This window comes from Montipora capricornis, chromosome 5, assembly GCF_036669925.1.
Source record: "Montipora capricornis isolate CH-2021 chromosome 5, ASM3666992v2, whole genome shotgun sequence".
NCBI classification, from domain to species: domain Eukaryota; kingdom Metazoa; phylum Cnidaria; class Anthozoa; order Scleractinia; family Acroporidae; genus Montipora; species Montipora capricornis.
The window spans coordinates 4,342,394-4,358,802 of record NC_090887.1 but is presented as its reverse complement, the minus strand read 5'-3'; the positions used below and the strand labels follow the sequence as shown (position 1 = coordinate 4,358,802).

The window sequence follows — 16,409 nt, the reverse complement described above, 5'->3', positions numbered from 1 at the left end:
CTGGTGACCTAAATGAGTCCAGCGTATTATTTCTTTTAAAATGGCCCATATTAATTGGGTTTGCCATTGCCAACAACTCAATTACCACAAGTAAATCAAGATGACAAGATTGTTAGTTTTAAGTTTCGAAACCTACATCATTTTACTTTCCTTCGTTTTTTTCGTCTTTTCACTACATAGAGTAGCCCTCTGCAACTGCCAAGAGTAGTAAACATGATTTTATTTTAGAAATGACAGCAGAATAACTTGCATTCGCGCTTGCTTTTTATTCAGTCGCACATCTATCTTCTCAGCCTCCATTAAGTGGCCAAATGCAGGTAAATCAATAGCTTGTTTACTTAATGCACAAAATGTCTGTTCGCGAAGAAAACGTGTTTCAGGATGCAAGAAATGTGTTTTTTCAGTTAACTCCATGTCTTAACCTTGGCTTAGCTCACGCGGTGTGAGCACAAGGTGAATCTGTCAGCAAGACATAGCCGGGCATGAAAGAATTATTGGTCTCCCTGAGTTAAGACCGTGACTATAGTTTGTAATTCGCCTGTGGGGAAGCTGTCTCTGCGGGACAAACACGTAGGAAGTATATAGAATCCTTCGTTACGAGTCTACTCGCAGGTTAATATTTGATCTAGGAGTTTGATTGATATATAGCTACAGTCCTGGTCAAAATTGACGAGCGGCACGAGTGGGGCTTTCCAAAGGCACGAATTAACGTTTTTAACGACAAGGCATGGGCATAAAGTTCTTCTTCCCTCCCTCTCCCGTCACAATGTTGATTTGAATTCTGGAAGCATTAAGAAATGCTGCAGTTGGCTTCAATAATGCTTGGGGCGGTGGGGGTTTTGGGAAACAGAAGGTACTCCTCTAACTCAAGCGCTTTTGCGCGCATTATTGAAGGTGTTCCAAGAGGTTTGATCGCGATTGTAGCTTTTGACTTCATTTATTGTAGATAGAACAAACCTGTTAAGATCTGAAAGGTTATTTAGACCTTGATTTGTTTGCACGAATGAAATAATGCACAGACTTTAAATATTTACTTCCAACAATGCTATGGAAACCATATAACAATACTACCATGATACAATATATATATAACTAGCTCGCTAGTTTGAGCACTCTGGCATGGCTTAGATGTACCACATGTGTGGGACATTTGGGGTGGCTTTATAAGCTTAACCTCCATCCCAGACATCAGCACTGCACTGATGAGGCCCAGATTATATATATATATATATATATAGCGCAAGAAGGGGGTTCCAGTTAGCTACAGAGTGCTCGATACGTGAAGTAGAGCGAAAGACAACTTCACAGTTAAGTTGTACATAATAAAAGCAGATACGCGCCACCTACTGAACAAAAGAAACGAGTTAATTTCTAAATGCAGACACAAGAACAAATACCTTTTGTCGAACTTAAAATAGCACGCTCCCCTAGAGTATTAGAATGGTCTTTAAATGAGTTAGAATGCAAATGTAAGATCTGTAGCCTGATGATTGTCCAAACATGAAACTTGAAGTCGCTACGCTGTGAAGTTGTCTTTCTTCTAAACGTTATATATATATATATATATATATATAGAATCAACAAGGCTGGAAATCCAACGACGGATATCGATGTAGTCACAAGCTAGTAAGATCCGAAGGATACATAATGCTTTGCTACAAATGTTAAGTGATTTGAGTCTGGAAATAGCGACAGCGAATTACTAACTGATCCATTTTGAATGAAAAACATTTTATGCCGTTATGGGAATGGAACCCGCGTCCTCCTGGTCACTAGTCGGGTGGGATAACCACTGCACCATCACGACAACCCTGCTGGCAACAGAGCAATCAGTGAGGTTATTGGTTAGCCACGGGGTTCCCTGGCGTTTAACATTCAGGATCAGGACGTATCACGTATCACGTATCATCGGATCATCCGAGGATGATTCATAGACTACCAGCTAATAGCAAATTATATTTTTGAATCAAAAAGGCTGGAAATCCAACGATGTAGTCACAAGCTAGTAGGATCGAGAGGGTAACACAACGCTTTGCTACAAATGTTAAGTGATTTGAGTGTGGAAATAGCGACAGCGAACTACTAAGGCCCAGTTCAGACGTCGTGCTTCTGCCGTGTCGAACTAAATTCAGGAATTAAGTTCGACAAAAGCACGGCAGAAGCACGGCGTCTGAATCAAACTTTTGAATTAAGTTCGGCAAGCAATTAAGTTCGACAAGCTCTGCCGTGCTACACGACTTTGGCACGGCATTGATTCAAACGTCGTGCTTGTGTCGCGCCAAACAAAATTCATAAATTATATTAATGTATTTGGCGAGAATGAGTTCCCACGGGGAGTTAGGAGAAGAATTGTTACGAAGCATCAGTAAAGCCTGAATTTGGTTCGACGTTGGCACGGCGTCTGAATCAGAGTTGTTTCCCTACCGTGCTACAGTCGAACCAAATTGCAATTAAGTTCGGCACGGCAGAAGCACGACGTCTGAACTGGGCCTAACTGATCCATTTTGAATGAAAAAAAATATGTTTTTGTAGGAGTCGTGTAGGGCGGTCAACCGCATTTTACAAAGACCTGTCAAATATGTATCTTAAAGATGTCAACAATCAGCGATTTAAGCAATTATATCATGATACAAGGAGCTGATATCATAAAACGGCGGCATCAATAGAATGTCTACAGGCTCCCTCGCTTCGTTCGGGCTCACCGGGAGCCTGTTCGCAGGCTAGTTTTTGTAGGGTTGCATTTTAACATGTTCTTGATAATTGTTATTTAATTGCAGTTGACAACAAAAATTCGATCGAGTCATCCCTGAATAAAGGAAGAACCGATTAAACCACCTTTTAAAAATACGCATCCACTTTAAATAACGCTTCCGTAAAAATAACAAACGGTTTAGTGCCCAAGGAAACAATTCGTGGAGTGTCGAATTTCTTCCACTAAGTATGAGCTTTTTCTGGTATTCTGTTTTGTCGTTGTTTCAGGGGCACCCAACGAGATTATAGTTCAAAACCGCTTAAATATGGCATTGTTTAACGTATTTTAGTATTTAAATTGTAGATATAGGCATAGTTTTATCCCCTAAAAATTTTTCATCTGTTCGGAGTTCCTAGCTGAAAGTCTAGTGGTCCGAAAATTTTCGGGATCAAAACGTACTTTTTCGAAAATTTTAGCCAGAAAAAAGGCTCTCGAAAATTCTAGGTGGCCTTTTTGAGGTAAAAATCCGTTAAAAATGGGCAATTATACCATTTTTTAGATGTTCGAAAATCCTAGGACAGGCAGGCAAGCAATAAATTTTACAACAAATGTTCCGAAACTCTAGATCTCAAATCGTCTTCCGAACAGATATTTTCCGAAAATTGACATTGGGTGCCCCTGTCGTTTCTGTTCTAGACATAGGTCCTCCAGGCATCATGTAACCTTATCACAGCTTCTAAAGATATGCCAAAAATTGAAACACAGAGGAAAAAGCAGCTCTAAGCAAACTAGACGCTCGATGAGCGTACACTGGGTTGCCTGTGGTACGTGTTACTCAAAAACAGAGGGGACTGAGTTGGGTGGTATTGAACTGTAGCGTTCCAGCAGAGACCCTTCGGCTCACACATTGATACGACGAAACAGATCTTTCTCTGAGGTTAAAAACTTGGCTACCAGCCTATTAATCATTTGCTCATCATTAGAACAAATAGGCACGCATTGTCAACTGAGCTGCGTTTTGTCTTCCAGAATATTCAAGGTCAATATCTAGCTCTAATGGTACACGATATTGTTTTGGTATTGTATATCATTGTCGTGTCATGGTAGAATTCTTAGGTAAATAGCCCCCTGAGAAGACATGTGGTTACAAGCAAAGTACTAAACCCAGAAAGATTGAAGAAAATAAAAGGGAATCGAGAGACATTGGTTTCTAGGCTGACATGTTGATCATATCCAAGTTTTCCACCACAAGTTTAAGCGTGCACTCAGAGCTTCTGACAGCTTTATAATACAAAAGTTCACTGAAGTTTCCCTGTCCGGCGGGTATAGTATCTGGATGGGTGACCTAAAAAATATACCACTTCGTAACAGAAGCATAGAACCGAAAATTCTATTTTAACGCCCAAAAGTACACACTAAGCAAGGTACAGATTTTGTTAGCTTGCGTTATGCAAAACAAATATTGATACAAAAGTAAATAAATATTGATAAACAGTTTTTAGGAAGAGCAGAAGGAAGTTTTCAGGATGGTCGATCGAGAGTAAAACACTTTGCCATCAGCAACAAAATTTACGACATGAAAACAACATTAACTTTGAACCGCGAATATGAAAAGTTACCATCAGCGAAAAACATTTTGCGAGATTTTTGCTACGTTCAAATTTGTTATTGTACTTTTGGCTACACAAGTAAATTGCAAAATCGAAAGTGACATCAAATTCAGCGGCCGCCGTGATCAAGTTACCGCGGCGTGTTTACTCGCGAAACAGTGAAGCATCTGTGTCAAATGATGGCAAGATACCAGCTTTTTGTTTTTGTTAGTTTTCTTTTTCTTTCAAGTGTTATAAAGTTTGACAAGAAATGTGCGAAGTCAACACAAAGATCACAATCGCTTACTCGCCGCTTTAAAGTTTCCAGATATTTATTTTTCACCGGCTGTCTTGTTTATCCAATTGACGTTCCATTCTTGGGCTCCATAAGGGTATATTTTGTTTAAAGATGCACTAAAACGCCATTCACGTTACAATGACTTTCGACGCCATTGCAGGTTAATAATTAAATGTTCTCCTGTGTGCACCAGAGAAATCTACGCATTACCCAGCCCCCTCAAACCTAACAAATACGCACAGAAGACTCTAGGCACAAAGACACCACTTAGCAGGAAAGTGACCGGCAAGAATTTACATGACACGGAAAACAAAAACCAAACAAACGCATTTTCTAAATAGATTGCCTGTGGCAACCCACTAATTAAAAGTAAACACTCAGCTTTAAGTTTATATCCCGCCGATGCTTGACTTGAATAACTGCGTAGCCACCAGTGTGGACCACAGATATAATGACATGTCAAACTGGATTGAAACCAGCGAAAAATGCAGAAAGAAAACATCTTGCAAACTGTTTTCCACCTGAACACGAAAAGCGTTGACTGTGTAAGAACTATCTAGTTGATGTAGTATGGACGTGTAGCCGCGTCGAGCCACAGAAAGCGCGCGAAAAATGAAGCCTCGTTTATGTTTAGTGAGTTAACCTGGGTTGAGCCTGCAATCCAATCGAAAACCAGTACCTAGTAAGCGGTCAATATAAAAAAGAGCTGACCTCGGTGAGCTCTAAGCTTGAGCCCGCGATATGGTCACGTGAAACTGGTCAGCGGATACCTTGTTTTGGCAGGTGTCAATTGATCAAAACATAGAGGTGTATGTTGTAAACTAGCATGATACTGGTCACATTGGCATACATGTTCGTACGTACGGACGGTCGATGACGTCATGGCGATAAAACCAAGATTTCTCGCATTGATGAGTTACCATATTTTCTTAACAATGGTGCTACGCGCGGAGCTCCGCTAAAAACCGCAAAACTTTGCTCCCGTTAAACTAAATAAAAATGGCTTTCAATGCACTTGTGTTGTCCGAGGGCTGTGGATAGCGAGAATACTTCTCAAGAAGCACTGCTATTGAGATTATTTTCTTGAATTATGGCGATCAGAATCAAGCTTTAGCGACCGTTAATGAAATTTGTAAAATTCATATATTAAACCCTTGCAATCAAAATTTGAAGCGACTTGAAGAGATTTGTAGTATATATTTTCAGACGTTGCGCCTATAGAGCAGTGATCTACAATCCTGGTCAAAAGATTTCGGAATACTTGTCAAATTTTGGGCGAAAAGTAGAGAATGTACTTTACGTACTTCCATCTTTATATGAGCAACGCGTGTTCTTCTGTCGCTGCCTTTTTCGCGCCCCCCTTCCCCCCAAACAATGTTGAAACATGCGAGCGATCGATGAACGGATCTTGATTTCGGAGACCGTGAAAGTCAACATTGTAATGGGGGGAGAGGGAAAAGTGGGAATTGTTTCAACAGTTTTGACCAGGATTGTAGTTTTCCGTTGGGTGAATCATATTAATAAGATGGCTAAAATTATTTGATTTTTTTAAAAAAAACTTGCTCCTTTGTAGCGGAGTTACATAGATTTGAATTCGGCGAAAATCCCAGCCAGGGTAGCTGGCACTTGGCAGTGAAAACGGGCGCCCGCCCGTTCTTAGAAACCGTGAAAATGTCCATTTCATTATAAAAAGACGTTTGGCCCAAACAATCAGCATACCAATCATTGTTTGAGCAATGTTAGTTTCAATAAAGAGCTCTCTGAGCACCTAGCTAGGGATTAAAAAGAAACTCTTGGTTGGGCAGACAACAGTAGAATGAGTTCTATTTTGTCTATTTTCCAAAGAGCGCGAACAAACGCGTCTTGCATAAAATTTAGCTTTAGAGCCCAGCCGTAGACGTCAAGTGGAGCTATTAAGTTTTGAAATCATGCAGATCATTCTAAGACAAAAACAGTACCGACGAAGGTCAAGAGTGCGGTATCTACAAACAGAGTTAAAATGAAGTCACAAGTCACCCTTGAAGGACAACAAAAACACCTGTGAAGAAGCTGTGCTTTTCAATATAACATCGCACACCCTGAAAGACTAAATTTCCCTCCACCAATCGATACCTACTGAGATTACTATTCGCACCGAAATCCCTTTCAAATATGACCGGGAATTGCATTATAAAAAACACTTTAATTACAATTAGATATTTTTAAAAAGCTTTTGTATTTCTATCCTTGGCGTTTGATACGTGTTTCAGGATGCCAGAAATGTTTTTTTTTTGACTCCGTGACTCATCCCGGGATTCGCTGACGCGCTGTAAGAACAACGCCTTGTGAAAAGTGAATCTGTCAAAAAAAAAGTTGAACTTGCAATGAACAAACGCATCTTGCATAAAATTTAAACTCTTGCAATCAAAATTATGCAAATGCAGGCAAATTTGAAGCGACTTGAAGAGATTTGTAATATCCAATGCGCCTAGTGCAGTGATCTAGTTTCCTTTAAGTGAATGATATTAATAAAATGACTAAAATTATTTGATTTTTTTAAAAATCTGCTTTGTAGCGAACTTACATAGGTTTGAATTCGGCCAAAATCCCACACATTTACTCAAATTTAAGCCGTGTTTGCCCTCCAACCAATGCGGCGTTAGAAACCGTGACGGTCATTGTCATCAACAGACAAAACACAAAATAGTAATTATAAACAGAGGTTTCGCTAGACTGTTCACAGTCCCCTATTTTCCTGTTTGATTGCCGCCGTCTTTGCTATTAAACAGCGAGCACGACCTGGGGAGAGTGACATAACTACCGCCGAAACCCCTCCACTCCCCCCACCCACTCGGTAGTTATGTCACTCTCCCCAGTTTGTGCTCGCTGTTTAAAAACAAAGACGGCGGCAATTTGCGCTCGATCCCGACGATCAAACGGGAAAATAGGCGACTTTGAACAGTCCAAGGTTTCGCCCAAACAATCAGCATACTAATCATTGTTTGAGCTATTTTAGGTTCAATAAAGCGCTGTCTTAATCCCCAAGGGATTAACAAAGCAAATCTTGGTTGGACAGACAAAAGTAGAATAAACTCTATTTTGTCTATTTTCCAAAGAGCGCTTTGATATACACTTTGATAAAAGCGAAAAATCATATTTTGCTTGCTTTTGAACTTGCAATGAACAAACGCGTCTTGTATAAAATTTTGCTTTAGAGCCCAGCCGTAGACGTCAAGTGGAGCTATTTAGATTTAAGATCATGCAGATCATTCTGGGAAAACAACTGTGCTGACGAAGGTCAAGAGTGCGGTATTTGCCCTCCAACCAATATGGCGTCAGAAACCGTGAAAAAGTCTATTTCATTATAAAAAGAGGTTTCGCCCAAACAATCAACATACCAATCATTGTTTGAGCAATATTAATCACTCACTGAAAAATTATTTCCCATTAGCTAACCCTGTGATACCCAAACTGGCCATACTTAGTAATTTACTCTGTCTAACGCCAGACGATTTTACTCGTCAATGGGGAACCCTCAGGAATCAATGGGTTGAAGAGCTGTCTGAGCCCTTAGGGATTAAAAAAGCAAACCCTGGTTAGGCAGACAAAAGTAGAATGGGCTCTATTTTGTCTATTTTCCAAAGAGCACTATGGTTTACACTTTGATAGAAGTACATAGATATTATTGAATACCGAAAAATCATATTTTGCTCGCTTTTGAACTTGCAATGAACAAACGCGTCTTGCATAAAATTAACCGTTAGAGTTCAACCGTGGACGTTAATTAAACGGCTATTTAGTCTTGAGATCATACTGATCATTCAAGGACAAAAACATCTTTGACGAAGGTCAAGAGTGCGGTATCTACAAACAGAGTTAAATCAAGTCTCAAGTCATCCTTGAAGGACAACAAAAACACCTGTGAAGAAGCTGTGCTTTTCAATATAACATCGCACACCCTGTGTGACTAAATTTCCAATGCACAGACTGGCCATGTAAGGTCCTCCAACAATCGAGACCTACTGAGATTACTATTCACACTGAAACTGTATTGGAGTGCAAAATCCCTTTGTTTGTTATTTATTTGTTCGAGCAGGTTGAAGTATTTGCAGCTGTTCAGCTGATGTGGACCTGCTATACCCACCCACCCATATTCTCACGAAGAACAGCCGCAACTCTGGGAACTTCATCCCCTACTCTTCTAGAATAGTGTGTGGGTTCTTTAACGTCCCATAGGGAACTTATGAACATGAAAGATATTAGTGAGACGGGGCCTACGGTTTATCGTACTTAGCCGAGAAGACTTGAAAGTCTAACCATTTGTGGACGTTATTACATAGGCAGCACATTCTTCTCAGTTATTTTAAGACCCTGATTGTTGGGGGATTCGCTTACGTGGTGTGAGCGCAACTCAGGGAGACAAATACTCTCTTGATATCAATACATAGATATGAAGAGAGTATTTGTCTCCCTGAGTTAAAACTATAGTCTTTGATTCGCCTGTGGGCAGGCTATCTCTGCGGGGCAATCACGAACGTGAAATGCTTGGCTGAGAGCCTACTCGCAGGATAATAAGATACAGCTTTTGCCTTCATTTGTGATCAGTTGTAGATAGAAGAAATCTGTTAAGATCTTGAAGCTTATTGACAGCTTGATTTGTTTGACAAAATGAAATACTGCGCATCATTTACTTCCAACAATGTTAGAAGGAAACGATATAATAATACTACATGATACAACGATTGAGACAGTGTGTAAAAGTAATGGTATAAGAAAAAAGATATTACAGGAACGTAGAGATGAAGTCTTAACAAATACAATGATGGAACTGAAAGCATCTTTGTAGAAATATGTAATTGTAATTAATATGGTTTTTTAAATGCAATTCCTGGCCATATGGGAAAGGGATTGCGCTTTTCAATACAGCTCCAGTGTTCCATATGCTTTGGGACGATATATGCATGAAATTCGAATACTGAATTACGAATATTTTTTGATATTACATAAGTTAAGGTTCACAGACATGATAGTTTGCGGATGCAAATCTGGTTTGGATAATTTTGACGACCCAATTAAATGATGACTCCAACGAGCGTTCCGAGACTAATAGACATTTTCAGGGGGTCTGACGCCATATTGGTTGAATTGGCAAACACGGCTTAAATTACGGTGAATGACGGTATGGGAATATTTATCCGCTTTGAAGCCGTATAAATCCTTCAAGGATAGCAAGAACACTTCTCAAAAAGCACTTTTATTCAGATTATTTTCTGCAACTTTGGCGATCAGAATCAAGCTATAACGACTGTTAACAAAATTTGTAAATTCCACATAGACCCTGGCAATCAAAATTATGCAAATTCCAGCGAAATTTAAGGCGACTTGAAGAGATTTGTAATATCCAATATTTTTATGCGTTGCGCCTAGTGCAGTGATCTAGTTTTCCTTTAAGTGAATGATATGAATAAAATGATTAAAATTATCTGATTTTTTTTTTTTAAATCTGCTGCTTTTTAGCGGAGTTAAATCAGTCACGTTAAATTCTGCCAAAATCCCATACATTCACTGTCAGAAACCGTGAAAAGGTCTTTTTCATTATAAAAAGAGGTTTCGCCCAAAAAGTCAGCATACCAATCATTGTTTGAGCAATGTTAGGTTCAATCAAGTGCTATCTGAGGCCCTAAGGGTTAGAAAAGCAAACCTTGGTTAAAACTAAATTAAGCGGTGGAGCCCCGCCGAGGATGTCATAAGGAGCTATTACGTTTTGAGATCTGAGATCATGCAGATCATTCGAAGACAAGAACAGCACTGACAAAGGTCAAGACTGCGGTATCTACAAACAGATTGAAAATGAAGTCACAAGCCATCCATGAAGAACGACAAAAACACCTGTGAAGAAGCTGTGCTTTTTAATGTAACATCGCACACCCTGAAAGACGAAATTTTACATGCATAGACCAAGTCAGGGCCTCCACCAATCGAGACCTATTGAGATTACTATTCACATTGAACCTGTATTGGAGCGCACAATTATTTTCCCATATGCCCGGGAATTGCATTAAATAAATGAATTAATTACAATTAGAATATTTTTAAAAGGCTGCTGTATTTCTATCATTGCGTTTAATAAGTGTTTCAGGATGCCAGAAATGTGTTTTTTTACTCCGTGACTCAACTTGACCTGGGATTCGCTCACGCGGTGTGAGCACAACTGAAGCCTTGTGAAAAGTGAATCTGTCAGCAAGGCATAGATATGAAGAGAGCATTCTATTTCATGCAAGAGACGTTCGTGTATGTGAATAGAGTTCAAAAGATCAAGTAGAAATATGTTTTAAACAAACCTTAAATTGGGCACCTAGATGCACTTTATCATTGCTAATGCGGCTCAAACACAATACCAACGACTATTGATATTCCAATTGTTTGTTGGAAACCTCTTTTTATTTACTATCTTGTCTGCAGTTGAAATTAGCCCTGGAAAATTTATGGGAATCAGGCGAGAAACAAAGTAACTTACTTTTAAAAAATGAATAAAAAACTGCTAGTCGATTAAATTTGCTAGTAGCTGGGGATGATTTATTACATGACTTCAGGACTCAGAATTACGTAACAGATCTAATGAAGTCTTTGGAAAACTACATTGGTGTAAATCACGTGGATTTGTCAGTTGAACCATATTTCCACTGAGTCAAGAACCAGACGAACCTGTAACGATCCAGATTAACCTGTTTAGTTGAGCCAATCAACGTTTATATTCTTTGTTCCCTTTGGCTTTAAAATGGCTCCACCCTATCAATACATTCAGTTGAGTTTGGGCAGCGTCACTCTGAACTGCAAGAGAGTTACTCCACTTTTGTATCACTTTTGAAGCATCAAGCGATCTGTTTTCAACATGGCTTATTCAAAGCAGGTGAGTGAATTCTCGACTCGAACTAGCGAGATGGTATTTAATAGCATAGGTCTTTACCAATTCGAGTCTTCAAATGCTGAGAACATTTTTGTCGATTTTTGAAGCCCTCACTTGCTTATTGAAATCAACGGCTCGTGCAAGATACTTCACGTAGAGAAAAATTTAAGCTCAGAACAGTAAACTCTTTTTATTCCTGAATTAAACATGTCAAAGAAGTTTGTACCAACCAAAGACCTGGAGAGCCAAGGTTCCGTTCCTGTTTTTCAAAGTGATCAGTACTGCCCATGGTGAAATTAGGTTGGCTCTTCTCAAGCTTTTCCAGGCCAAAGAACCTTCAATAACCTACCAGAGGTTAATGGTCTTCGATCTTCGTTTTCCTCACTTACCAGTCGGTATTAATTGTATACGGCTTTCGTCTAGTCACAATCTAGCAATTTTTTGAGGTGTTACGATTGTTTCCATTAAACATCAACCACCCACTGCATCGGTCAAGGATGCAGGAGGGCGTTGGTTCTAAGCCCGGCCAGACCAACACTCAGGGTGTTAAAATAACTAAAGAAAAATTGCTGCCTTTATATTTGCAAATCGTTAGGCTTTCAAGGTTTCTCGAATAGGTACAATAAGCCTCAGGCGCCGTCTCACTGTCCTTTCTTGTTTATAGACTTCTTGGGGCGTTAAAAACTCACACTATATATTTGCAAAGAGTCGAGCATAGAATTCCCGGTGTTGTGGTTTGTCCTTATCAACTGCAGACTATTAATTGGAGCCTTGCTCTGTTGTATGATGCTGATCACCCATCCGGCAATAATGATCACCTGGTTACAATTTTCTGCATTATTTGCATACAGGGTATAAAACCTCAAATGGAGATGAAATACCGCATGGAGGGGAATGTTGCCGGGCATCCCTTTGTGATCACGGGCCACGGCATTGGAAAGCCTTACGAGTAAGTCCATCAACATTTTTGTAACTCATACCAACCTTCTGTGTGTCAAATTTCGCAATTTGCCTACGGCAGGTTAAAGGATGAAGGCATGAAGTAAGATTTATTTTTCGATGCTGACTCGGAGATACTCGGCAAAGATCCGGGTACTCCTCGGCAGGAGTCGAACGTACGACCTTACGATGACTAGTTCGGATGCTGTACCGCAGAGAAAAAGCAGACTCGTAGGAGCTAGGCCAATAAACTAGGCTCGCGGTGAAGTGATTCTTAACCGATTGCCTCCTAGGAGTGAGACTTTGATTTTACTCTGTCTGACGCCAGACGACTTAATTCGTCAATTTAGGAAGCGATGATGGGCTAAGAACCTCTACACCTACTCAATAACTACGAACCCTTTAATACGAAGGAAAAGGAAAACTATTCTAACCAAGTGCAAGGTGGATGCAACAAAAAATGTGTAAACGGCTTTAATTAATACCGAATCACCACAACCGAAGACAGCCACCGAGAAAGTCCAAAGTAAATATAATTTCCTTGGTTAAATGGTATGCTTTCTTTAATTCCCCCATTTCCTTGATTTCCAGATACTTTTTGGTTCAAGTGATAACGTACAATTAACCTTCTAACGGTTACTTTAGGAAAGTTCAGCGAAACCAAGCCTCTGGCATTATTTTCTCCTGGCGAAACATACTCCAGTTTTGAATAATCGAAATTTATTATGTTAATTCATGTGCATTAAAACTTGCTTCAGTTGGACTCAGTAAATTAATTTATGTAGCATACGTATGTCAGGTTCTCTTTTCCAGTTTACAGCTTTCCTCTTTGCATTGAGTTGGGTTTTCAATTAGGTTACCTTCATTTGTTAACACGATTTTGTTCGTTTTTTTTTAGTGGGGAACAGGTTATTACTCTCCAAGTGGATGAAGGGGGTCCACTGCCATTCTCCGTAGACATATTGTCGGCTGTGTTTTTGTACGGAAACAGGTGCTTTACGAAATATCCCGACGGCATAGTTGACTATTTTAAGAACTCATGTCCTGCTGGATATAAATGGGAAAGGTCTCTTCTCTTTGAAGATGGCGCAGTTTGCACAGCAAGTGCAGATATAAAGTTGAGGTACATAATTTCACTCATGCACTTGCTCTAAAATCTTAACAGAAGATGGAAATCTTTTGGTTTTCTTCATTTGATACTTGACCTATTGGTTTTGATGGTTAAATAGCCACAAAGTCAAATACCAGGGGCACCCAACGAGAATATAGTTCAAAACCACTGAAACATAGCATTGTTAAACGTATTTTAGTATTTAAACGGTAGATATAGGCATATTTTTATCCCCTAAAAAATTTTCATCTGTTCGGATTTCCTAGCTGAAAGTCTAGTGATCCGAAAATTACAGGGATCAAAACTTATCTTTTCGAAAATTTCAGCCAGAAAAAAGGCTCTCGAAAATTCTAGGTGACCTTTTTAGGGTAAAAATCCGCTAAAAATGGGCAATTATACCATTTTTTAGATGTTCGAAAATCCTAGGACAGGCAGGCAAGGAAGAAATTTTAAAAGAAATGTTCCGAAAATTCTAGATCTCAAATCGTCTTCCGAACAGATATTTTCGGAAAATTAACGTTGGGTGCCCCTGAAATACTACCTTGATCCCGACAAGTTAGTGGTTCAGGAAGTCTCTTTTGTGTTCTTGTTTGTCCGTAGTGCTCCGATCAGAACTGTTGACCTCTTTCGATTTTGCATCGACATAATATATATGACATGTCATACATTTGAACTGCGGAGTAAAGATAATCGATGATAGAGGTTATCACACTGCAATAAGTAATTTATGAACTTGCCGCCGAGAAACCCAGAAAAAAAATTCTCCACAAATTGCTAATTTACGATAGTTTCTGTAATATGCAGATCAATTATCATTTTCTTTGACAGTGTTGAGGATAACTGCTTTATTCACGAATCCAAGTTTCTTGGAGTCAACTTTCCTGCTGATGGACCTGTGATGACAAAGGCGACAACTAATTGGGAGCCATCCTGCGAGAAAATGACACCTGGTAAAGGGGGGATACTGAATGGGGATGTCAGCATGTTCCTTCTTCTGAAGGATGGTGGGCGTTACAAGTGTCAGTTCCACACAGTTCACAAGTACGTTATTTTGTTTTGTAGTTACATAGAAATCTCTTCTTGTAAGCGAACATCATTTGAAAGCCCTTTCACTGAATTTATGAATATAACACTTCGAAATTAAGAGCGCCTTGGTATAGTGCAACACGTCGAACTATGGTAACAGTATCCATTTTGTTCACAAAAAATGAATTTCTAAATTGCTTCGTGGTTTTTAAAATAGTCATGTGGTAGTTTTATTCTGAAATTCCAACAGTAAACCACTTGAGCATCAAGGTACAAATTCAATTGGTTCTTCAACTTGTTATTTCAAAGTTCTATGATATCTCTTGTAAGTTACTGTGCCGTAAAATCAGTAAACGTCCATACGAAGGACTTTGGCGAAATGCGACTCTGCGATTGTCACCCAAAATATCAGTACGATAGACGTTAAACTTGGGATGTCAGGTCTCGAGTTTCACGTTACATCATCATGATCATCGCCTTGTTGGTGGACGGAAACAAATCTCTCATTAGCTCCTTTCAGTGTTCTTCCACCACATAACTAATAAATAACATCAGGGGACTTCTCTGGCTGTAAGGAAAATCCACTGACAAAATAAAAAATTACATGAAGCAAAAGCAATAAAACGAAACACAAGAGACCATCGATCGGTTTGATCTTGTCTAAGGGATTGTCAGGCAAGTTTAAGGTTTAGTGTTTCGCATGACCCTATAAGCCATATTCTCCTCTCACCAGTTCTATTTACAATTGCAGCGCCAAATGCCAGCTTATCTTATTACGTCCTCCTTTCTTCTTAAATTCCACGATGTGATTCTTCTTTCACGGTTTTCCACAGGGCAAAGTCTGAGCCGAAAGAGATGCCAGGCTTTCATTTCGTGCAACATAAGCTCACAAGGACCGACCTCAGCGATGCGAAGCAGAGTTGGCAACTGGTAGAACATGCTCAAGCATGTGGAAGCTGTTTTTGACCGAGAAAATTCTTCGAAAGCTCATTGTAATACCCTGATAACAATGTTGTTCGAACCAGGCCAGTAGAAATAAAGCACATTTTAAATAATCTACTCTGAATTGTTGTCTTTTAAGACACTTAATTAATTCGTGAGATTTTATGTCAAATTTGCGATCCTCATGACATCACTGTTTTTCAGCCGAGAATCCCTTTAGAGGTATGCTAAGTTCGCCCGAATACAAACTGACTTGTTCTTCAATGTATCATACAAATATAAGAAAACCACATTGTTTATGTTAAAAAGTTCCCTAAGCTCTTACGTTAATTGTCCTTTTAGAATACAATTGAGCAAAATACTGCGGCGTTCTTAACTGACTCCCAGCCTGAGTATGATCGATAAACGATTGATGAGTCATGATCAGTCCCCGTGATGATGATGAAACTTATTTTCAATATCCGCAATCGGGAAAACTTAAGCGGCACAGGAAGGAAATGATTGGTGGATTCACACCGTTCGATATCGTATGAGTATGCATGAAATTCGAATTTGTTGATGGCCTATTAAGTTTGGTTCACTCTGCAACCAGGTTGACAATCACACATGATAGTTTGCGGATGCAAATCTGGTTTGGATAATCTTGAAGACCCAATTAAACGATGAGTCCTACGAGTGTTCCGAGTCCGAGACTAATAGACCTTTTCACGGGTTCTGACACCCTATTAGTTGGGGTGGGGAGGGGGGCAAACACGGCTTAAATTACAGTGAATGCCGTAATACTTTGAAACGTTATAAATCCTTCAAGGATAGTAAGAATACTTCTATTGAGATTATTTCCTGGAACTATGGCGATCAGAATCAACCTATAAGGAGTGTTTATTAAATTTGCAAATATCATATAAACCCTTGCAATCAAATTACGC

General features: G+C 39.4%; 1 protein-coding gene across 1 annotated transcript; it reads left to right on the top strand.

Moving 5' to 3' along the window:
• The first annotated feature begins 308 nt into the window (after positions 1 to 308).
• On the top strand, positions 309 to 15,584 carry LOC138048776 (GFP-like fluorescent chromoprotein FP506). Its single transcript, XM_068894895.1, has 6 exons — positions 309 to 317; positions 11,429 to 11,468; positions 12,317 to 12,414; positions 13,303 to 13,527; positions 14,344 to 14,556; positions 15,375 to 15,584. The coding sequence occupies exons 2-6, from the start codon at positions 11,451 to 11,453 to the stop codon at positions 15,505 to 15,507; spliced, it is 687 nt and encodes a 228-aa protein (XP_068750996.1). The 5' UTR covers positions 309 to 317; positions 11,429 to 11,450; the 3' UTR covers positions 15,508 to 15,584.
• Positions 15,585 to 16,409: the final 825 nt, after the last annotated feature.